The 25,319-nt window shown below is 32.2% G+C and overlaps 3 protein-coding genes across 7 annotated transcripts; all 3 read left to right on the forward strand.

Annotated features, from left to right (window-relative positions):
- Positions 1-1,074: 1,074 nt before the first annotated feature.
- On the forward strand, positions 1,075-6,670 carry LOC115705589 (phospholipid-transporting ATPase 1-like). Its single transcript, XM_030632962.2, has 7 exons — positions 1,075-3,578; positions 3,766-4,072; positions 4,180-4,888; positions 4,974-5,097; positions 5,192-5,411; positions 5,542-6,000; positions 6,145-6,670. Exons 1-7 carry the CDS (start codon positions 2,066-2,068, stop codon positions 6,362-6,364), a joined length of 3,552 nt encoding a protein of 1,183 aa, XP_030488822.2. The 5' UTR covers positions 1,075-2,065; the 3' UTR covers positions 6,365-6,670.
- A 138-nt stretch (positions 6,671-6,808) lies between these two features.
- LOC115705590 (phospholipid-transporting ATPase 1-like) lies at positions 6,809-14,680 on the forward strand. Its single transcript, XM_030632963.2, has 7 exons — positions 6,809-10,282; positions 10,450-10,756; positions 11,298-11,958; positions 12,047-12,170; positions 12,292-12,511; positions 12,702-13,160; positions 13,964-14,680. The coding sequence occupies exons 1-7, from the start codon at positions 8,782-8,784 to the stop codon at positions 14,181-14,183; spliced, it is 3,492 nt and encodes a 1,163-aa protein (XP_030488823.2). The 5' UTR covers positions 6,809-8,781; the 3' UTR covers positions 14,184-14,680.
- A 7,077-nt stretch (positions 14,681-21,757) lies between these two features.
- Positions 21,758-22,948, forward strand: LOC133032775 (glycine-rich cell wall structural protein-like). 5 transcript variants are annotated; one of them, XM_061107202.1, is made up of 3 exons: positions 21,758-21,929; positions 22,212-22,349; positions 22,383-22,948. In XM_061107202.1, exons 1-3 carry the CDS (start codon positions 21,764-21,766, stop codon positions 22,736-22,738), a joined length of 660 nt encoding a protein of 219 aa, XP_060963185.1. In that variant the 5' UTR covers positions 21,758-21,763; the 3' UTR covers positions 22,739-22,948. The 5 variants fall into 5 exon arrangements, with proteins under 5 accessions (XP_060963185.1, XP_060963190.1, XP_060963191.1 ...); XM_061107207.1 differs by having other exon boundaries at positions 21,759-21,929; positions 22,212-22,424; positions 22,491-22,948; XM_061107208.1 differs by having other exon boundaries at positions 21,759-21,929; positions 22,212-22,358; positions 22,458-22,948.
- The last annotated feature ends 2,371 nt before the right edge of the window (positions 22,949-25,319 follow it).

A 25,319-nucleotide genomic window follows, 5' to 3' on the forward strand; every position in this document is an offset into this window, starting at 1 on the left:
ATGCCCCATGAACTATTGAGATTGTTGGATTTAAGGACTTTTGTCTAATTTCATTCAATTATACTATTTTAGTGATTGTTTATGTACTAGATCATACTCCCCAGATTTTGATATTTACCAAATCATGCCTATTGAACTTTGACATGTATTAAATTATGACCGCTTAATTTTCATTCATGTTAGACTTTTTTACTAAAATTAGAAAAAAGTCCTTAAATCCAACAATCCCTATAGTTCAGAAGGCATGATTTGGTACATGTTAAAGTTCAGGGTCAAAAATCTAAATTTTATTATAAAATTAGTGAGGATGTTGAAAAATCAATCAACTTATATAATACTATTCATAGAGATAACTCAAATTACTTAATCTCATTGAAAAAATTAGAATAATGATTCAAACACACTCAACATACGCATTTTTTTTACATATATTACTCTAATAAATTTTAACCACACAACTAAAAATGATTATATATAATAAGTGTATATAATTTAAGTATGTATCTAACATTATTTATAGGGCTCGTTTTGAATGCCGTATTAGGTCGTATTGTATTGTATTATATTGAATTGGATTATATATCATATTTTTATATAATACTATATTAAATTTTAATTTATACTAAAATATTATATATTTAAGTATCAATAAAAGTTAATGCCACATATAGTTTTACATAAAAATATTATATAAAATACAATTCAATATAATACAATACAATACAATACGACCTAATACGGCATTCCAAAGGAACCCATAATTTATAATTTTATGGTATGAAATTGTTGAATGTATTTTAATGCTACTGAACAAATTCAGGACATTAACTTAAAAAAGCAGTAATGTCTCCCAAATACAATTTTTAAACTTATAAATTCTCATATAATTGGTAGGTTCTTCCATAAATATCGGAATCAAATTTAGGAAAGTAATATGTATTTGGACATAAGAAACACATGAGAACTGAATCGAACAAGAAATAAAAATGAGACAAGAGAGGAAGCTGTCTACATCTTTCTGAGCTTCCGAGAATATATATAAACAAAAACAACTCATTACATTTACATGGGTCAAATTCAGACAGTCGGACCACCCAAACCACCCTTCTCTCTCTGTCTATTTAATTTAAAAGATAGCTTTTTTTTTTTGACAGAAAATAAAATAAAAAGAAAAATCTGAATAAAAATAATAGTTATTTTAGTTATATCAGTCCTTCCTTCTAGAAGAAATTTGAATAATAAGAAGAAGAAGAAGAAGGACGATCTCATTCTCATTACATACAATCAATCAATAATTTGATTTTCTACCTTCTACGTGGGGGAGAGGAAAGTAGACTTTTTTATTGGATTATTTATTGATAATTTTGATTTTAAGTTTCGATCTCGAATGGGTTTTTATTATTGTCGCCACCCATTATGACTTCTTCTTCTCCTTTTTCTTAGTTTTCTTGTAGTAGCCGCCCTCTCTCTCCTGTTCCTTTGTACTTTTCTCTCTCTAGATTCTCTCTCTCTCTCTCTCTCTCTGTAGCTTCTAACAATGGCTTTGACCTTTAGCGTTTATCCCTTGTTAACAACACGTTTCTTTGATGACCAGCTCATTTGTAGCCGAAGAGAACCAAGCTTAATAGTCACCACACCACAATTCATTTCCTCTTCTTCTTCTTCTTCTTCTTCTTCTTCTTCTTCTTCTTCGTGTTCATAGTTCTTAACTCTCTAAAATGTTGCCTTGGTCAGCAAGCGAGTAAGTTCAAAGCCAGAGACAAAAAGGAAAAAAAAACCAAGCTTTGAATAAAACGAAACAGAGTTCTTTGTTTTACTTCTCAAAGATTTGATTTTTCTTTTCTTGTACAGCTTATTCGTGTATAATTAATTAAGTAGCGAACTGGGTTTCTTTTCTTTAGAACAGTTGTGGTAAATTTCATTCGCTATGATTGATTTCTTCATCATGGTATTTCATGAATTTGACGATTATTGACTCAGTTTCCTCAGATCAAGCCTTTAGATTCAAATCTCCCCGCCATAACTGTAGTTTCTAAACTTTCAAGAAAACCCAACTCAAGTTGGGATGGACTCCAAATCACCAGCTGAAAACTCTATTCATATAGAGTCAACTTTCAATACTTCATCATCCAGAAGAAGCATTTCTTCATATCAGTCCAGGACCTCAGCTGCAAATTCCATTAGAGAAGTGAATTTTGGTGATCTGGGTCCGAAGCCCGTGAGGTATGGGTCCAGAGCTGCAGATTCCGAGGCGTTCAGCATGTCATTAAAGGAGATTAACGACGAGGACGCGAGGTTGGTATACATTGATGATCCAGGGAAAACCAATGAGAGATTCGAATTCGCTTCGAACACAATTAAGACAGCAAAGTATTCAATATTTACATTCTTGCCAAGAAATTTATTTGAGCAATTTCACAGAGTCGCATACATATATTTTCTTGTTATAGCTGTGCTCAATCAGCTTCCTCAACTGGCTGTTTTTGGTAGAACAGCTTCCATTTTACCTTTGGCTTTTGTTCTCTTAGTTACTGCTGTTAAAGATGCTTATGAAGATTACAGGCGCCATCGGTCTGACCGAATTGAAAACAACAGATTGGCTTCAATTCTGGTCAACAATGAGTTCCAGCCAAAAAGATGGAAGGATATTCAAGTTGGTGAAATCATCAAAATTCATGCAAATGAAACTATTCCTTGTGATATGGTGTTGCTCTCGACCAGTGATCCAACTGGGGTTGCTTATGTTCAGACTATCAATTTAGATGGAGAGTCTAATTTGAAGACTCGGTATGCTAAGCAAGAAACTCTGTCAAAGTTGCCTGAGAAAGAAAAGATTAGTGGGATTATTAAGTGTGAGAAACCCAATAGGAATATTTATGGATTCCAGGCAAATCTTGATATTGATGGGAAGAAACTGTCTTTGGGACCCTCTAACATTATTATTCGAGGTTGTGAGCTCAAGAATACTGGATGGGCTATTGGGGTTGCAGTGTATGCTGGGAGGGAGACAAAAGCTATGCTCAACAATTCTGGTGCCCCTTCTAAGAGGAGCCGGCTTGAGACCCGTATGAACTTAGAGATCATCATTCTTTCTGTGTTTCTTATTCTTTTGTGTAGTGTTGTGTCTGTATGTGCTGGTGTTTGGTTGAGGCGCCACAGGGATGAATTGGATTACCTCCCATTTTATCGGAGAAAGGACTTTTCTAAGGGGGATGAGGAGAATTATGAGTACTATGGGTGGGGAATGGAGATATTTTTCACTTTCCTCATGTCTGTCATTGTCTTCCAGATTATGATCCCTATTTCTCTGTACATTTCAATGGAGCTTGTTCGAGTTGGACAGGCTTATTTTATGATCCGAGATGCACAAATGTATGATGAAGCCTCAAATTCAAGATTTCAGTGCAGGGCTCTAAATATAAATGAAGATTTAGGACAGATAAAGTATGTATTTTCAGATAAAACCGGTACTCTTACCGAGAACAAGATGGAGTTTAAGTGTGCTAGCATTTGGGGGGTGGATTACAATGGCAGCAAAGAGAGTTCAGAAACTGAGCTCCCAGGTTACTCAGTTCAAGGTGAACAATTTATGTTTTTGAGATTATTTTCTTTGATTAGAGCTTATTATCATTGTTTGGTCTCATTGCATTATCAGCATCATCATTGTCATTTCAACCTTTGTTTTGGTATATGCTGTTTTTTTACTACTAAATTTACTTATTGAAGGTTTGAAATTTGAATTCTGTATACCTTATCTGTATTCAGTTGATGGAAATACTTTGAGGCCGAAGATGAAGGTGAATGTTGATCCAGAGCTCCTACAACTTGCAAAGAGTGGACGGGATACTAGTAGAGGCGCACAAGTGCATGATTTCTTACTTTCCTTGGCAGCTTGCAATACAATTGTTCCTCTTGTGACAGATACATCAGATCCTAGTGTGAAGTTGATGGATTACCAAGGGGAGTCACCAGATGAACAGGCATTGGTTTATGCTGCTGCAGCCTATGGATTTATGCTTATTGAAAGAACCTCAGGGCATATAATTATCGATATTCATGGACAAAGGCAAAGGTAATTTTAACTGGTGTCATCCTTCCATACTTACCTGGTTGCTTTTTGTCTTAATACTGTTGAAGCCTTACTGATATTGCAATGCTTATTAATCTTGAACCATGCAGGTTCAATGTTTTGGGTTTGCATGAGTTTGATAGTGATCGTAAGAGAATGTCGGTCATACTAGGGTGCCCTGACAATTCTGTGAAAGTTTTTGTAAAAGGTGCTGATACGACGATGTTTAATGTGATTGATAAATCTGTAAACTTAAGCATAGTACGTGCAACAGAAGGCCATCTTCATGCTTACTCCTCAATTGGTTTAAGAACACTTGTTGTTGGGATGCGGGATCTAAGTTCTTCAGAATTCGAGCAGTGGCACTCTTCGTTTGAGGCAGCAAGCACTGCTTTGCTGGGTCGGGCTGCTCAGCTTCGCAAGGTTGCTAGCAACATAGAGAAAAATCTTAGAATACTTGGCGCCTCAGGAATTGAAGATAAGCTGCAACTAGGGGTGCCTGAAGCCATAGAATGTCTAAGAGCAGCTGGAATTAAGGTTTGGGTTTTGACAGGGGACAAGCAAGAAACGGCCATATCAATTGGCTACTCTTCGAGGCTCCTAACGTCTAGGATGACCCAAATTATTATTAACAGCAACTCTAAAGATTCTTGTAGAAGAAGTTTACAAGATGCAATACTCATGGCTAAAAAGCTTGTGACAGTGTCTGGGGTCACATACAATAATGAAGGAACCTCTCGAGATGGTCCAACTCCAGTTGCCTTGATCATTGATGGTACTAGCCTTGTTTATATTCTTGACAGTGAACTTGAGGAAGAGGTAACTGATTCTTGATCAAGTTTTCTTAAGCAAGCCTTGAATGATATTTTAAATTATAGCTAACTTATGCATTTCAAAATTTCAGCTCTTTGAGTTGGCAAGTAAATGTTCTGTAGTGCTATGTTGCCGTGTGGCTCCATTGCAAAAAGCTGGAATTGTTGCCCTTGTAAAGAAGAGAACTTCTGACATGACACTGGCCATTGGAGATGGTAAATTTCAAACTATTTATTTTATCTTATGCTCCCAAAAATAATTATTTGCACTCATAGCTGATGTTAGAAATTTCTGTGGGATTGTCTCTAGGTGCTAATGACGTTTCAATGATTCAAATGGCTGATGTTGGAGTTGGTATCAGTGGCCAAGAGGGTCGACAAGCTGTAATGGCATCAGATTTTGCAATGGGCCAATTCAGATTCTTGGTTCCCCTTTTGTTGGTCCATGGACATTGGAATTACCAGCGAATGGGTTACATGATTTTGTACAATTTTTATAGGAATGCAGTATTTGTTCTTGTTTTATTTTGGTGAGTAATCATTCTCTCTCTCTCTGCTCACTAAAGTTTTACTGTGCTAGAGAAAGATTGAGAGTTTAATATGTCTAGAGAGCTTTCTCTTGCTTATTATCTATCTTATACGTCTCACAATTTCTTGTAGGTATGTCCTCTTCACAAGTTTCACTTTGACAACTGCAATTAACGAATGGAGCAGCGTGTTGTATTCTGTGATCTATACTTCGGTGCCTACTATAATTGTTGGAATTCTTGACAAAGATTTAAGTAGAAGAACTCTTTTACAGTATCCTCAACTTTATGGTGCTGGTCACAGACAAGAAAGCTACAACTCAAAACTGTTTTGGCTAACAGTAATTGATACATTGTGGCAAAGTCTAGTCATCTTTTTTGTCCCTCTTTTTGCATACTGGGAAAGCAACGTTGATGGATCCAGCTTGGGGGATCTTTGGACTGTTGCCGTGGTTATTTTGGTTAATTTGCACTTGGCTATGGATGTTATTCGTTGGACTTGGGTTACTCATGCTGCTATTTGGGGATCAATCATTGCAACCTGGATTTGTGTCATGATCATTGATGCTGTACCATCCTTAGTTGGTTATTGGTACATTCTCTTATCTAATAATATCAAGTCTTACATCTTTATTTCTTCAGACAACCATTTTTCATGTCTTCGATTTAATTCATAACATTTGTTCAATTGTGTGTGGAGACTGATGTTTGCAATTATAACATTTTTTGCTGACAGGGCAATCTTTGAGATCGGAAAGACCAGGTTGTTTTGGTCCTGTTTACTTGGAATCATTGTTGCGGCACTTCTACCTCGATTTGTTGTGAAGTGTCTTCATCAGTATTATAGCCCTTGTGATGTTCAAATTGCCAGTGAAGCTGAGAAGTTTGGGAATCCAAGAGAGTTAGGTGCTGCACAAATAGAAATGAATCCAATCTTGGACCATCCACAGAGATGACAAGGTGATTTTGTTCCTTTCTTGTATACCGTTCTATTTCATTCATATATAGTTTTACTTATTCTTTAGGCTGCTCTAGAGTCTCTTTTTCTTTCTCTTGGTTGCCCGATTTTCATTTGGTGCTATCCGAAGGATAGAGTTTCCGATAGCAGTAGATTTATATTCCACTTCTCTTGTAGTTTGCATACATAAGTTAATGTAAATCAGCGGTGTGTACAATGTAAATGAGTTCCAATTAGTCAATTGTAAAATGAAATTCACATTATTGAAAGAGTTAAAACAAGATTTTCCACCCAACTTTTTTTCTGCCTTGGTATTTTGTCTTTCCCTCGTACCATTCTAATTCACCTTTCTTGTAGAGTGAAGTGATGTGTTTCTCTGTGTTGTAGTACATAAGTTGACTAGCTGAGTGGAAACTCTACTCTAACTCAATCATTTTCTCATTGCACACACAACACAACACAACACAACAATCTCATGTTAACCCCATTAGTTTCTTAAGAGACAAGAAAAACAAAGCTATCTCAAAGGGCTAAACACAAGGGTGGTTGTTCTGTCCTGACTAATACCAAAATGGCTGTTTTGTTTGTCTTATACCAATGATAGTAGATACTATAAATATAACTATGGATGCAGTTTCACTCACATGCAATACTAACAGAACACGAAAACTGATGTAAAAAAATATCAGCATAGATAGGTATAGCCTATTGTCAGTGACTTTTCTCATATCTTTAGATGATGTAAAGTAAAACACTGCCTTTTTTCTGGGCTGAGGGTCAGCGTCCTCTCTCCACTATGCTTGTCCTTTTGTCTATTTGATATCATTTTGTTTGTTGCTTTGTTTTCTTTTGTTTTTCTTCTACTGTTTTGTTCTTTTGTTCACCAATTTTGTTTTTCCTTTGAAGAAAAACAGGTTTGAGTTGAGTTGCTTTTTAATTTGGACATAACCATTTGTCTCAGTTGACGGGTGCAATTGCAAAATTGTTTTTATTTCAGGGTGCTAATTGTCAAAGCACAAAAATTTAAGCACTTCTTTGAATTTTTTGTTAACTAATTAATATGGAAACTTAATGACTACACAATATCAAAAGCAATAAATTATCAAATAATTTTTTTGATAAGTCTATCCATTTTGTGGACAGATTTTGTAAATAGATAAAAAAGGAAAAGCTTAAAGGTATTACAATTATTGTTTCAAATGTGAATAATTTGTAATTTTCATTTATTTAATTTTGGGACCACCAATTAAAGACATGGGGTTCTTCAATGCAGCACAAAATGTGAATCAAAAGCCATTAGAGTCAGATCCAACTCAACTATTGATTTGTCACATTAGACAAATGTACCAATTATGTATTCGGTGCCCATTATGAAAAAATGAAATGAAAATTACACTTTTCCCCAAAAATCAGAGCATGTCGCATAAAATACGAGTAATATTAATATATCATCAAAATTTACATAATAATAATTTCAATATAACTCAGTTCATACTCACGTGTCATTGTCTTTTTTGGCCCATATAGTCAAATTATTGTACAAACTACAAACTCCTAGACATGTAAAAAAAAACCTGAACTAGGTGGAAAACTGAAAACATCACCACTTAATTACCTTTACTTTTATTTTGCAGTTTAATCCCTATATTAGTGATTATTATAATACTTTGCATGTAAAAGTAAAAAAATTACTCATGGCTTCTGTGTATAATGTAGATAGACATAAATGTGGATTAGATTTAGATTTTATTTATTTATTTTACTTTTTGTAAATTAAATTTTGGAGAGGTTTTGGTAACATATTATTGAAATGGTTAAAGCTTGTTTTGCCGTCTAAAAATTTCACCGTCGAATTCGCCATCCATTACACGCTTCGTCGTTCCGTTAACCCATCAACCCAACCAAAGCTTTCTTTTGCCATCGACACCACACCATACCCATTTTCACAACAAAGACTTCTCTCTCTCTCTCTCTCTCTCTCTCTCTCTCTCTCTCTCTCTCTCTCATGCCGCGTTTGGAAAGCGAGAAAGTTCTAGAAAATTAAGCTTAAACACAACAAAGGTGGGAGGGAAAAAGAAAGAGGATTTATCCGATTGGTTGCTGTGCCAAAGATTTGGTTTTTATTTTTGGGGTGAGGTTTCGACATTTGTTGCTCCAACAGTGATTTTGAGTGGTTTTGGGGGTGAAGGGAATTTTATGCCATTCTGATTCAATTGTCGGTATGGGGATGAAACGCATTTGGTTTTGAGGCCTCTGATCGTCAGATCATGGCCTTAAAGCGGTGTCTTTGGATCGATTCTTTGTGGATCTTTCATACCCTGAAAGCTATCCTCCACATTCGTTGTTTCTTCTAAGCAGTACAAAGAAGAAAGAAAAAAACCTAATTCGAGTCGATCCGGATCGTTGTTTCCGGAGATGGCCGCTCAAAGATCAGCTGTTCATTCTTCTTTACACATTGAATCTGCGTTTAGCTCACCTGCGTCGCGAACGGGGAATGCAGCAAATTCTATTCAAGAAGTGAGTCTTGCTGATCGGGGCACGAAGCATGTCAGGTATGGGTCGAGAGCCGCTGATTCGGAAATGTTCAGTATTTCACAAAGAGAGATCATTGATGAAGATTCGAGGTTGATCTATTTAAATGATCCTGGGAAGACCAATGAAAGGTTTGAGTTTTGTACGAATTCGATTAGGACAGGAAAGTATTCAATCCTCACATTTCTACCCAGAAATTTGTTTGAACAGTTTCATAGAGTCGCATACATATACTTTCTTGTGATAGCTGTGCTCAATCAGCTACCCCAATTGGCCGTTTTTGGCCGGGGAGCTTCTATAATGCCTTTAGCATTTGTTTTGCTAGTTACTACAGTTAAGGATGCATATGAAGATTATAGGCGACATCGGTCTGATCGAATTGAGAACAATCGGTTAGCTTTAGTTTTAATTAATAATCATTTCCAACCAAAGAAATGGAAGGATATTCAAGTTGGAGAAATCATCAAAGTTCTGGCCAATGAAACTATCCCTTGTGATATGGTTCTGCTTTCAACTAGTGATCCAAGTGGGGTCGCATATGTGCAGACAATCAATTTGGATGGGGAGTCGAATTTGAAGACTCGGTATGCAAAACAAGAAACACTCTCGAAGTATCCAGAGGAGGAGAAGGTTGAAGGGGTGATTAGATGTGAGATACCGAATAGGAATATATATGGGTTCCAGGCAAATTTGGAAATTGATGGGAGAAAACTTTCTTTAGGACCCTCCAATGTTCTTCTTCGAGGTTGTGAGCTCAAGAACACTGGCTGGGCCATTGGGGTTGCAGTGTATGCTGGTCGAGAGACAAAAGCTATGCTTAATAGCTCTGGAGCTTCATGCAAGAGGAGCAGGCTTGAGAGCCGTATGAACTTTGAGATCATCATTCTTTCTTTAGTTCTTATTGCTTTGTGTACAGTTGTCTCTGTTTGTGCTGCTGTTTGGTTGAAGCGTGAGAAGGATGTATTGAACTACTTACCGTTTTACAGAAAAAAAGATTTTTCATTGGGAAAAGTGATGGGGAAAGTGAGAGACTATAACTACTATGGATGGGGTTTGGAGATAATTTTCACTTTCCTCATGTCTGTTATTGTCTTCCAGATTATGATCCCCATTTCTCTGTACATTTCCATGGAACTTGTTCGGGTTGGACAGGCTTATTTTATGATTGGGGATACACAGCTGTATGATGAGGCCTCAAATTCAAGATTTCAGTGTAGAGCTTTGAACATAAATGAAGATTTAGGGCAAATTAAGTATGTGTTTTCAGATAAAACGGGTACCCTTACAGAGAACAAAATGGAGTTTAAATGTGCTAGCATTGGGGGGGTAGATTACAGTGGTGGAAAAGTTGTTTCAGAAAGGGAGCAGGGTTACTCAGTGCAAGGTAAAACATTTTGTGCTTTTGAAAATTCTTTCCGTTAAAGCTTATAGTGATGATAATGTTTTTCATGTTGTCATTAATTTATCATTGTCACTCATCTATTTTATTAAACTATTTGTAATCATCTTTACTTGTTGTCATTTTTTTTCCTCCTTAATGTCTTGTATCAGTTGATGGGAGTATTTTGAGGCCAAAGATGAAGGTGAATGTTGACCCAGAGCTTCTTCAACTACTAAAGAGCGGAAGGAATACAAACAATGGAAAACAAGTCCACGATTTTTTTCTTGCATTGGCAGCTTGCAACGCAATTGTTCCTCTTGTTACAGATACACCTGATCCTAGAGTTAAGTTGATAGATTACCAAGGAGAGTCTCCTGATGAACAAGCGTTGGTTTATGCTGCTGCAACCTATGGTTTTATGCTTGTTGAAAGAACTTCAGGCCATATAGTTATTGACATCCAAGGACAAAGGCAAAGGTAATCCAAAATGCTGTTTATTGTGGTTATTCTCAATTCTAGATGCTTATAAATTTTTATCAAAATTGTACCTGGTCATTTTACTTTGTACTGTACTAATCTTTCTTATGTCACCACTATAAAATTTGGCTTGTCTATTTTTTGTAAGATAAGGTAACTTATTCAAGCACTAAGTGGTATCTGCATGGCATTGAGATTGTAAGAATACAATGATATCATATAATACAATCTTGCTTTTATAAGAAATAATATTTTAGGAATAAGTTCTTGGTCTTATTATGAAGCAATATTCTAAGAATTATTTTTGGAGATAGGAGTCAGAATTCAATTGTAATGAACGTGAGTGATCTTGTCACATTTTTCCTATCCTATCTCAGTTGTTTTGCATAATTCCTGACAAAAATTTACACTAAGGGATTCTTGTGATGATTCTTTTTATTTTTTCTTCTACTGTTACTTATGAGAATTTTGAACCTTTATTTCCAAATATACAGATGTTGTTACTTCTTTTTAATGATCTTCTTGATCATGGGCAGTGCAGGTTCAATGTTTTGGGTTTACATGAGTTTGATAGTGATCGTAAGAGAATGTCAGTAATACTCGGGTGCCCAGATAAAACTGTAAAAGTTTTTGTAAAAGGTGCTGATACAACAATGCTAAGTGTAATTGATGAATCGGTCAACACAAACTTAATGCATATTACAGAAGCTCATCTCCTTGCTTACTCTTCAGTGGGTTTAAGAACACTTGTTGTTGGAATGCGTGAACTGTCTCCTTTAGAATTTGAGGAGTGGCACTCTTCATTTGAGGCAGCAAGCACAGCTTTGAGCGGTCGGGCTGCTGCGCTACGCAAGGTTGCTGGCAACATAGAAACCAATCTCTGCATATTGGGTGCCTCTGGAATTGAAGATAAACTGCAAAGCGGGGTGCCTGAAGCTATAGAGTCTCTGAGAACAGCTGGGATTAAAGTGTGGGTTTTGACAGGTGACAAGCAAGAAACTGCCATATCGATTGGATACTCTTCAAAGCTCCTGACTCCCATGATGACCCAACATGTTATTAATTGTAACTCCTGGGAATCTTGTAGAACGCGTTTACAAGAAGCAACAGAAGGAATTTCGGGAAATGCTTTAACTTCAGCGGCCTTGATTGTTGATGGAACCAGCCTTTGTTATATTCTTGACAGTGATCTTGAAGAACAGGTAATTTCTTATAGGCCTAGGTTTTTAGTAAGTTTTGGATTCCGCCTTAAACTCCAATCTTACATTTTTTTTTATTTGATAATTTCAGCTCTTTTGGTTGGCGAGTAAATGTTCAGTGGTGCTATGTTGCCGAGTAGCTCCACTGCAAAAAGCTGGAATTGTTGATCTTGTAAAGAGTAGGACTGCGGACATGACACTGGCAATTGGAGATGGTAATATCTGTACTGTAATGTAATGAATGAATATGTTATGCTTCCAAAATATTAGAAGCATGTATTGGCCTATTCTCTTATTGAAATTTAAAATTTTTGGAAATTTCTGATTTATTAACAGGTGCTAATGATGTGTCAATGATCCAAATGGCTGATGTTGGAGTTGGCATCAGTGGCCAAGAGGGTCGGCAAGCTGTGATGGCATCAGATTTTGCAATGGGGCAATTCAGGTTCTTGGTTCCCCTTTTATTGGTTCATGGACATTGGAATTACCAAAGAATGGGATACGCAATTTTATACAATTTTTACAGGAATGCGGTGTTTGTTTTTGTTTTATTTTGGTGAGTACTGCCTTATTGTTTATGTTATAAAATAACGTAGCACTGTATTTAATAATATAAATTGGTTGGTATAATTCCTTTTGTGGATGAGCTCATTTTAATTAACTCGCCTGGTATTGTTTTACATGAGTTGCATTCTAGTAATTAGAAGAGTGTTCTTATTATTGTATGCATGATGAATTTGATGTAGGTATGTACTTTTTACATCTTTCACTTTGACGACTGCAATTACTGAGTGGAGCAGCGTATTGTATTCTGTACTCTATACTTCACTACCAACTATTGTTGTTGGAATTCTTGACAAGGACCTAAGCAGAAAAACACTTCTAAAGTATCCTCAGCTCTATGGAGCTGGTCACAGAAAAGAATGCTACAATTCAAAATTGTTTTGGTTAACAATGATGGACACATTGTGGCAAAGTTTAGTAGCCTTCTTTATACCTCTTCTTGCATACTGGGAAAGCACCCTAGATGCATCCAGTATAGGAGATCTCTGGACAATTGCTGTGGTAATTTTGGTTAATTTACACTTGGCCATGGATGTTATTCGGTGGACTTGGATTACTCATGCAGCCATTTGGGGATCTATTGTTGCCTCCTGGATATGTGTTACTGTCATCGATGCTTTTCCTTCATTAGTTGGTTACTGGTATGTCCTTCATCTAATAGTATAAAATATCACATTTTTCTTTCTGCATGATATAATCCATGTCTCTTATCTGAACTTGTTGTAGTTAACCTGAGGAACAATGAAATTATACCATTTCATTTCTTCTCCTCTGCAATATCTTACCTCAATCAAATTCAATATCTTACCTCAGTCAGATGATAAATTGTTATTAATACAGTTTGTGCTAAATTGTTGGTCTTAGCAAAGAGTTGGTTTACTCAGAAGGACCATTTTTTTTTATTGAAAAATGAAAACAATTGTTCAAGCCTTTGTATTTTCTCCTTCATTCTTTCTTTTTGATCAAAGAATTGTCTCATAGTGTAGCATATTGCTCCCCCTCAATTTTTTGGCTAATCAAATGGTAAACTTCATGTTAATCATATGCGCGTGAGAGAGTATGCTATATCTTGATAATTGTGCAAGTTCAAGCTGAATTGTAGTGTCAGCAAAGAATAGTGATTCAAGCGTCTCAAAATTGTCAAGAATTCCAGCATTTTAATATTAATCACCGCAAGTTGTTAAAAGTTTTTCTTACTTTTTCTTCCTTCTATGTTATTAATCAAATAAGTGAGTGCTGTTTATCTGGTTTGCTAATAGATTTCTGTGACTCAATCTGACAAGTCGTTCTCATTTCATATTGGCAGTTAATGCTATATGCACATATGTTTTTAAATTGTGCTTATTATCAGTAATATTAGTTCTTCTTATAATGATACTTAAAAGGAGCATGTATAATTCTTGTTTCTATAAATTAATGGTGCAACTCCAATTTTATTTGGCAGGGCGATCTTTCACGTTGCAAGGACCGGATTGTTTTGGTTGTGTTTGCTTGCGATTGTTGTAGTCGCTCTTCTTCCTCGGTTTGTCGTAAAATTTCTTTACCAGTACTACTGTCCTTGTGACGTTCAGATTGCCAGGGAAGCTGAGAAGTTTGGCGGTCCAAGAGATTTAGGAGGTGTACAAAAAGAATTGGATCCAATATTGGATCATCAACAGAGATGACAAGGTGATTTTACGATTTTTTTTTCCTTTAATCAAATCCTTGTTTTCCTTTTTCTTCTCTTTCCTATAGCGCTTTATTCTTTGGGCTGCTCTTGAGTTCTCCTCCTGGTTGCCAAAATTTCATTATATTGCTATCCGAAGGATAGAGTTCCCAATACTAGGCTTGTATTTAACTTTGTTGTAATTCTCATAATTAATGTAAATTAGTTTAAGAAAGAAAGAAAGAAAGAAAGAAAAAAGAATAGAGAAGGGAATGATTTTACTATTGTTATATGAAAATGAAAGCACTCAGATGATTCAGATTATGCTTCAGTGTTGCTATAAAAGCACTATACATCATTGCCAGTGATTTTGTAAATGTAAGTTGAAGCTGGTATTCGGTCAAAACTCACATCTTTTCTAGTTATTAGTAAGTAACGTGCATTCTGCTGTTTGGCAGTTCCCATATTATGTTCTTTAATCAAAATGAGAAATAAAAACAAAACTGTATTATTTTAGGCTTGGTGATTTGTAATGCTGCTCTTGTTCTATTTACATATCTTTATTTATTTAATATAGAAATGATGATGTAGCAAGCAATATTTTTAGTGGTAGACATTAGTTGTCAATTCATGAAGTGGCTAAGTTGATTATTGTCCTAAGCTTTTGATGATTACTCAATTTGTTATAAACGACAACTATCTATGTTATGGTTTTTGGTGCTATGTTAGTTAAAATTGTAAGTGATTGATTTCCCAGAAATGTCATAATAGCCATGATCGTTTGTCTTCATGCTAGCCCTGTCGTGCTAGAGTAGGTAGTCAAAGCTTTTAGTGGGCAGAGGTCTGGTCAAGCTGTTCTTGTTTTCTTCTTTTGTTTGTTAAGAAGTGGTAGAAAAAGAAAAGAGATATAAATTTAAAAAATGATTGTCCTTGTAAATGATGGCTGTCAATTATACGTAGGACAAATTATGCTGACACCATAGTTATATCTCAAAACTATGCTACAGAGGTAGTCAAAGCTTTTTGTGGACTGAGTTTTTCCAATGGGATATTAAATTTTTTAAAATAGTGAAGTTTGAACACAAAATTGCTTCAACAGAACAATAAACCCTAATTTTTTTTTTTTTCATTTTTTAACATTAAAATAATATGTTTGTAATTAAATTTTTATATTTATATACATATTATAGTATGAGATATTTCAATAAAATAATATAATAATAAAGAATATATTTTTAGTGTAATTTTTAGTGTTGTGGTTAGAATTGGAAAAAAATTTAGTGTTAAAATAGTATCTTTTTAATGTTAATTTAACTCTAAATTTAAATTTTTCAATTGGAGTTGCCTATGGGCTTGTAGTCTTTGCAATGAGATCATTTGTGTGATATATGGTCTTTATTTATTGGGTTTTTTTTTTAGGAATATACTAAATTAGGTAACTTTTTACGACGTGATACGTCATTGTCTTCCCCACGGTAACCTTCAATGGAGCAAAGGTTATTTTTCTTTAATCTTAGCTTTTTTATTTTCATTTTTTAGTTTTTTTTTATATATATTATGTTGTATGATTTTGAAGTTGTTTTTTATGCTGTTTTTTTTTTCTTTTTTGTTGCTTTTTTTTTATTTTCATTTTTGTTTCGTGATGTTCGTTGGTTGATTTAGCTTTTTTTTTTTTTCTAAGTAGTTTTATTGTGAGTTTTTTTATATATATTTTTGTTTTGTTTTTTTTTTTGGTTTGATATGTTGTTGATTTTTTTTTATACTGATTCGTTATATTTTTTTTTTTGATTTAGTTTTCACATTTTATTTTCTTTTTTAGTATGTTATTTTTCATTCATTTTTTTTTCTTTATGTTGCATTTTTGAAAGTGTTTTTTATGTTGTGTTGTTGTTTTCGTTTTTGTTATACAGCCTAAAACGGGATTACAAAGCCAATTATAGAAAGCGTTAAAAATAGAAAATTACCAAAAAACGGCAACTATATATACAGAAACTTAACATAACAAAAACAATGTTATTTTTGAAAATAATTACCAAAATAAGGTCCCAATGAAATTTTTCCTTATTTATTTTAGTGCGCTGCAATAGATATTGATGATAAAACTAGCTCAATTTTAAAATTATAAGAAAAAAAAAAAGTAACAAAATTGAACTTCGATCAAGTTATTTCAATCTTCCATAAATAAATAATAGAAGCTTATGCAGTATGCACGATATAATGACTTATTTTGAAGTATTGAGTGGAGTGGACTGGGAGTGCTTTTAATAAAGATTTCTTTTGTGCTGATATGTGGAATACCATAGCAATAAATAAATAGCTACCTACACAAACATCTCTTTTAACCTTTATAAATACTTTATTATTTTTTTCTAATATTTAAATAGTTCAATAATAAAATTATATCAAAGCATAGCTAAGAAATAATTGTACTTGAATGTGATCTAAATCATCTAAACTGAAATAATTGTACTTGAATGTGATCTAAATCATCTAAACTAATAAAACTAATAACAATATTTCAAAAAAATAATAATTAAATAATAAAATCAAGACAAATTAAGTAGCAGTGTTAGGGTTGGCAACAATATCTTTAGCAGCAACAGCAGTTGAAGTGCCAGTTGGCATCTTGTGCCTCCCTAATTGTATTATATATTATCAATTCTTCTTCTTCCTCTTATTCTTGAGTACTGACAGCAGCAATATAAACAGTAATAATAAGATACTTACAATCCGGAAGATTGTTAAGATTAGCGTCGAGACAAGTTTCTAATTCAGCTGTAAAAGTAGAGAGTACAGTTGAGTCTGTCACACCTATTCTCAATAGAATACTTCTGTTGAAGTTGACACGATCAAGATTGTAAAATCCTTGAGTAAATATGCTCACATCCCACACATTTTGAATAATGCGTTCAGCAGGAAATATTCCATGACAAAAATTTACTATAAAAATTACGTACTTATTTTCTTCAGTTGGGTAGTTATGTGCAAAATTATTAGAAATAGTATTTGACCAATCTAAATATATACTCATATCGTAAATAGTATTCGCCATATCTATTATATATGATTATAAAGTTGTATATGATTAGAAAAATTATTTGAGCAATCTAAAGTCTTAGGTATTATTAACTAGTTTTTGTACTTTGATTAACAAAGCTTATTATTTATATAGATGAAAAGAAAACCTAATCCTAATCCGTTAAGAAAATATTAATGTATTATAAGAAAATGATATGGTTTTAAATGGACGGAAAAAAAAAATCTAATCCTAATCGGTTAAGAAAATAATGTTTTTGAATGGGGTATGATTTTCCAACAAAAATAACTTTGCACCATTTTTAATTTTTAGTTACACGTGATTTTAAATTTAATATTTGTGAGAAATAATAATTTATTAATTATAAAACATTTTTCCTAAAAAAAAAACATTTAACTGACACTTCCACATTTATTTATATTATATGTATTATTCAAAAATCGTTGCCAAAATAATCTTAATATATATTTTTTTTTTTCAAATTTTCGATCTTAATTATTATTATTATTATTATTATTATTATTATTATTATTATTATTATTATTATCTTTTCTCAACAAGATCTTAATTAAAATTTGTTCCCGTATCAGTAGGAAAAGGGAAAAAATCTTTATCTTTTCAAATATGAGTTCAATTGAATTTAAAACAAAATAACATCAAAATCTTTTAAACAATCATTTTTTCTTGAAGCAATAAAATAATATTATTATCATTTCAATATCATAGTTAAAAGATCGTGCTTAGATATATATCTTGACTATTGTTTTATTTTTTAGGTTGTAATATAGTATTAATTACCGTATATTAGAGTTCTTGTATGATTTATTAGTAAATGATAATATTATCATAAATCACCCTTAATACTTACATGTGAATTATATGAGAAAAGAATCTTTGAGTTAAGCATCTGTAATAGTATGGTATTTTTGGGTAGATATCGTATAAGTGTAATTATTTTTGTGGGTTGGATCATGTTGAATGAGTGTTTTTGTTTGAGTTATTTTATTTAACTGGTTTTCATGTGTGAGTTTTTATCTTAGTTGTTTCATAAAATTGGTTTTTTTGTGTTAAATTGTTAATTAGTTGATAAATATAACTAGTTTCTTTATATTATATTTGAGTTATTGTGTGTTATTATTTTTATTTATTTATTTTGTTATGCAATTAGTTCGTCTCATATTTATGCTTCAATATTTATTTGAATTGATCTTATTTGATTTTTGTTAATAAAAAAAATTATAACCATTTTATGAGGTATTTTGTTGTGGAACTAGTTTTGTTTTTAATTTATGTTTCAGTAATATAAGAACTGATTGTTTTTAATTGTAATTGATTTGAGTTATTGTGTATTAATTGTTTATATTCATTATGTTATAACCAATTTTATTTTAGTTATGACTAGTTTGAGTCATTTCGTGTTATTTGTTTTTATTCATTATAACACTGTTATAAAAACCGGTTCTATTTTAATTAACTGGTTTGAGTTATTTTGTGTTATTTGTTTTTATTCATTATCTTATAGAAAATGTTATATTTCAATTATATTTGGTTTAAGTTATTTTGTGTTATTTGTTTTTATTCATTAGGTTATAAAATTGGTTTTATTTTTATTTATATATGAGACATCTAATTCTGGTGACTTTTTCAATTACTTTTTTGGTGACTTTTCTAGCGACAATGACTTTTTCGGTGATAATAACTTTTCCAGTAATTTTTCTGGTACTGGCGATTTTTCTAGCGAAACTTATTATTACAAATTTTATTAAATTTATTTATTGTTTCTTTTTTTTTTTTCCATATTTTAAACTTTAATTATTTTTTAATCCTATATTTTGTTTGGATTCTTTATTTATGTCTTATAAAATTAAATCCTACTACATTTTTAGAAAAAAAAAAAGGAAATTTACAAAAATACTAGAATTTGGGTTAATTTTTACAAAAATACTGTCACACGAATTTTTTTTCAAAAATACTGTGTTTTTATAAAACACCAGTAAAACACAAAGCAGAACAACTCAAAACAACAGTAGAACACTAGTAAAACACCAGTAGAACACCAGTAAAAACTTGACACAGTATACTGCACTATGAAACTTATAAAAAAACACAGTAAAAAAGTAAAAAATACTGTTTGGCAGTATTTTTGTAAAAAAATAGAAAAAGTTAGTATACCATATAAATTTTCCAAACAAAAAACCCACCAATATATATATATATATAAGAAAGGATAAAACAATTGAGGCCCTGGACAGGCCCAACTAGCCCTTATTTGGGCTGCCTGTAACTTGTGTTAGATTTTTTTTTTTTTTTTGAGATAATTCTAAAAACATACAAAAATAATAAAAAATTACAAAAAAGAGTTTTTCAATATTTTACAATCTTGTTGTTTTTTTATAGAATACTTTAACAATATATTAAAAAGAACTTTAAAGGTAAAAATATAATTTTTTTCATAAATATTAGTGTTTCATGTAATTATTTATTGTTTTTTGGGTTGAAAGTGTAAGAATACTTGAATAAAGTTTGTTTGTGTCACTTGAGTACTTTGTGAATACGAAGCTCCATAAAGATGTTGAGTGTATGGTAGTGTAATCAATGGTGGATTCAGAATATAAGTTGAGGGGGGCTATTTTTTTTTTTTTTTTTGTAAGTGATGGGTTTTTTTTTTTTTTTTTTTTTTTTTTTAAATATTGTATAATATGTTAAAAATTGATACAAATTTATATTTTAGTATTAAATGTAATATAACGTAAAAAAAAAAAAAAAAGGTCCGCCATGAGTGTAATATGTTCAATGTTTTCAATTTTTTTTTTTTTTAGATAAATCAACAAGTTTATTATTGATCCACAAACTTTTACATTTATATTACAAAGAAAGAGCATCTTTGCTTAGAAAGATCTCAACAAAACTATTTGTACACCTTTTACAATTTTTGGAACCATTCTCTATCTTCTTGACCAATCTTTTTTGGCCAAACTAAAATAGAGTAGAATTAGTTTGGCCAAAAAAGATTGGTCAAGAAGATAGAGAATGATTCCAAAAATTGTAAAAGTTGTACAAATAGAATTTCATGTGGTTCATTATATATCTTCAAATTTACTTAGACATACTTACTTCCAATTGGCCGTATTTACTGTATTGACACTAATAATGTCCAATATTTTTATAGGTAGTACTTTATGATTGGTTAGCAATATTATTTTTTAAAATTTATCTTTTTAGCTATGGGACTTACTACTTAATTATACCAATAGTAGTATGATAAAAAAAAAAAAAAAGACACGAGTGCGCGTGCCTTCTAACAATGGTCACTTCTTGATTGAATGATAGCAAATTTTATTAATTAAGAAAATAAATAAATGAAAACGATTCGTACACATTTTTCTTTCGTACAATATTACAACAATGCATTATAGCTAATTAAATACATGTCCAAGAACAACCTATTTAGTATCTAGTAGTATTTAGTATTAATTAATTGAAATTAATTTTCATATATATAATCTTAATAAATATAATATATAGATGAGAATGAGATTAATATTACTTACGTTTCTTGTAAAAATGTCATACAATAAATTTGAAGTTGGAAGTTGAGTAAGTACGTAGTACTAACAATAGTCATGTTGATTACATGACTTGGTCGTTCTAACAATACTCCTGAAAATGCTGAATAATATATATATATACATTTTTTGACAACTGATTAATTAATTGTTACAATTTAATACAAGGCAAATAATCACTATATACCATAATAGTTACTGTATAATATATGCACCTTACCTAATAAAACAATGTACTCATTTATATTATTTACACTTAGTAAAATCCTTACCCTTAATTGCATATATATCCTGATCATAACTATTTATGATTTTAAAAAATGTACGCAAGAAACATTGCCATATAATTTTGGCTTGAATTGTGTTATATATGTTTGTAAAAATCAATAATATTAATTTTGGCCATCTTTATCAGTTGGTTAATTTGTTTGTAAATTTACTATATACAAGTCCGTTTGACTTTGTTTCCGTAAGCTTTTTTTTTTTTTTTTACTTTTAGAATTAAAAATAATATTCTAAAATTGTTTGAATAAAAAATAATTATTTTTTTAATTTAAAAGTACTTTTGGGAGAAATTATAAATATCATAACTAATTCTCCCAAATAATTTACTCAATAAATTAAAATTAAAGTAATTTATATAATTCCTATTTTACTTACAAAAAATTTTCTTTTAAATGATATCGAAATATATATATATTTTTTTTACTGAAAATATTTTGAAAAATACTTTTTATTAAAAAAAAAATCTACATGTATTAGTTATCCATACACTAAAAATAAACTAAAAATTATACTTTTTTTTTTTGAGAATTAAAAAAAAAATTATACTTATTACCTTATATTTCTTGTTGTAAGTAAAAGTAAAAATTTAACAAAGATTTACTAGGCTATAAATTTATTGGACAAAAAGTAAATAAATAAATAAATAAATAAAATATATTGGGGAAATTTCATACTCAACCTATATATATAGGGATCAAACCTTAAACAATAATGTACTCACACTACATTGATCTTAATTTCTTAATTAAGGTTTACAAAAAAATGGTTTGTAAGGTTTTCATTCTTCTCTTATTACTCACGGTTGCTCTTGTTCCCATCTTTTCAGATGCAGCAGCCAGAGACCTTGTTGAGACTTCCCCTATAAATCAAAAAGCTGGTCAGCATGTTATACACAAATAATTTATATATAACTCTGCAAGTTATATATAGTAAATTTGTAGTCTTTTTATAAAATAATTGGAAACTTGCATGATCAATTAGTTTAATTAGTAAAATGTAGTACTATATATATAGCTAGGTGGTATACTAGTAGTAAATTTTGGGTGAATTAATTCTTTTACTAGTATATATACATTTATTTCAAGGCAATATTAGACATTTATAAATTTGTTATATTACCATTTATACTAAATTTTTTATGACTATTAATTAATTACAGAAAAAAATGAGAACAGAAATGTGGAGGACCAAAAATCTATCATTATTCATGGTGGTGCCTCTGAAATTCTACCTCATGAGGGGGGATATCCAGGTGGAGTGATTCCGGGCCCAGGTGGAGTGATTCCAGGCCCAGGAGGTTATCCAGGTGGAGTGATTCCAGGCCCGGGAGGTTATCCAGGTGGAGTGCCTCCTGGCCCAGGGGGTCATCCAGGTGGAGTGATTCCGGGCCCAGGAAGTTATCCAGGTGGAGTGATTCCGGGCCCAGGAAGTTATCCAGGTGGAGTGATTCCGGGCCCGGGGTATCCTTATTATCCAGGTGGTATGATTCCAGGTCCTGGGGGTTATCCTTATCCAGGTGGAGTTATTCCGGGTGCAGGAGTTTATCCAGGGGGAGGATATTATCCCGGGGGCATATTTGGGTTTAATAATTGTTACTATGGGTGCTGCAGGGTTAGCTACGATGGGTTAGGCTGTGAAAGGTGTTGCGGTTCCTATGCTGAAGCCATTCATGCTAACAACAACTGATCACCCAGAAATCAACATATCAAAATCATCATCATATACATATATATGTTTCAATAATTAACCAATAAGCCTAGCTATATGAGAATACCATCACAATGTGATTTATATGAAAGCTAGCTTAATTGCTTATTATACTATATTTAGATCAATGTACTGTTGAAGTGTTTTGTTCATTGTTCAATAATAATATTAAAAAAAGTATTTATATTATGGTCGATTATATATAATATATAGGGGAATTATTTTCTATATTATTTTTTTAAAATTTACGGTTTGGGTTTTTAAAATGGTTGCAGCGCTAGTTGTAGTAATAAGAGTTTTTATACGATTTTTTGTTGCAATTTAAGTTGCAACACTAGTTGCAATATGAGTTTTACGTAGAATTTCGTAAATATGTAAAAAAAAACTATTTTGAAGGATAAAAATAAAAAAACTCCTAATATATATTGAAGGCGCTCAAGAACATAATTTTGGTTTTCTTAAAAAGTATAACTAATTAATGTGCTATATTTTTTTTTTGTTTAATTTTGAAATGAGAATTCTTATTTGGTACTTTAAGGTAATTAATATTATCCATAATAACAGGATCTTATTTAATTTTTAATAAATAAATTTTTCTGTATAATTTTTTTTTATATATATATGTATATATATATATATATTGGTTTTAAATGTGATCACTGATATGGTTGGAAATTAATGACTGAAAGTTGACCTGTAAGCCAACTTGATTGGTATGCATCTAATATTGTTGACCTTCAACCCTTTGATCAGCAGCATATCATACGTTATGAATTTCCATCCACACAAATATGGCCAACATTAGATTTACATTATTTATGGCCAACACCTACTCTAAAGTACGTAGCTAATTAGCTATAGTTCACTATTGTTACGAATTTTTCTGTTTATTACGCAAGTGTACGTATCAAGTAGTATCTCACGCAAGTGAGGTCGAACCACAGGGAATTGGATTGAGTACTACTAAATTATAATTATGATTCTATTTGGTAAAATAATAAGTTGCAATTTTAAAAGTAAATAACTCATAAATTAAAGAGAAAATAAACGAAGATTAATCAAGATGAGAGATTAGGGAGGTGAATCCTGTTGATAAGTTACCTATGTTAATGCCTAATTGCTATCCTTATCTCGATGTGAAAGACAGATTATAAATTAACCTAACTCTTTTCAGATCTTTTAGGTTCTAAATAATATGTACTCTAATTAACTTCTTAATTAGATCAACACAAAATCAGCATTAAGCAATAATCTATTAGTCACTAGGCTATGTAAATACTTTCGTTTTACATCAAAACCTAGACTATCCAAATTTTAGCATTCCTAATTCTCACTTTTCAGATTTCGAATTAGGATCCTAGAGCATGTAAAAGGTGATCAAGCTTGCACATGAAATTAAACACAAACAAAGATAGTATTCACACATAAGATGAAGGAATGGCAATTATTTATTAACTAGGCATAAACTTAAACAACATTCATCATCCTCCCTTATTGGGAAATTTAGTTCGTAATAACTCTAAAAACATCCATGATTAATTCAGAAATAAAAACAAACATAACGAAGAATAAAAAGGGTAAAAGAAAGAAACTAGAAGGTGGTATCGCTCCGGGTCTTCAAGATAGCTTCCTCTCCACTTTGCCTCCACTATTAGGTCTGTTTTTGCTTGCCTTTGACCTTCAATGTCGTATTCCTTATATAGGGATAAGTGGTGAGCCTCCAATTGAGTGAAAAATCAAAATTAGGTCAAATCTCGCGATTTCGTACATAGTCCGCGACTAGCATTTAAGCTGGTCGCGACTACAGGCAAAACTCGAAAAACCGAGTTTCTGCCTATCTTACGAAGTCGCGACCTGGGTCGCGACCAGGAAAAAGGGTCGCGACCAGGCTCATCAGAGGTCGCGACTACTGATGCTTCAGGAACCAAATTTTCCAATTTTTCCAAGTTTGTCCCAGTTTTTCGCCATTTGACTGAATTCGAACTTTAACACCCCGGGAACCTGAAATAATGAAAATCAAGCGTAAAACTGCTCCAAAAGACACCAATAGACGAGATAATGCTAACTTTAAAGACCCGAAATATAGGTTAATTATAACCTAACAAATTCCCCCAAACTAGACTCTTACTCGCCCTCGAGTAAGATAAAAAAAACTAACTACTCTATCAGATAATCACTACACTGCTGACTCATGCTCTGTTTCCTTCCTTGCATAAACTAGAATTTTGTTCTTACTAACTCTAACAATTAACTCGGATGCTCAATTAATAACACTATGTACAACTGCAACAATCTACTCAAGTATGAAACATTGTTATAAAAGTTTTACTCTTTCCATTAGTTCCACAACCCGATAACTCATAAGCTTGCATGCTTACCTTTCTCCACTAATGTTGACAGTATTCTTTTGGAATCATTAGGTCTTTTCAAGGTTTAGGTAATATGGCTCAGATATTCAGGGATAGGCAAAAGATAATTTTGGCTCAAGATATCATAAGCACACAAACAGAACCCACAAGCTTCTTATTTTTTTTCAATACCCCATAGCGTTCCCACATCT

Source organism: Cannabis sativa, chromosome 1 (assembly GCF_029168945.1).
Source record: "Cannabis sativa cultivar Pink pepper isolate KNU-18-1 chromosome 1, ASM2916894v1, whole genome shotgun sequence".
NCBI lineage: Eukaryota > Viridiplantae > Streptophyta > Magnoliopsida > Rosales > Cannabaceae > Cannabis > Cannabis sativa.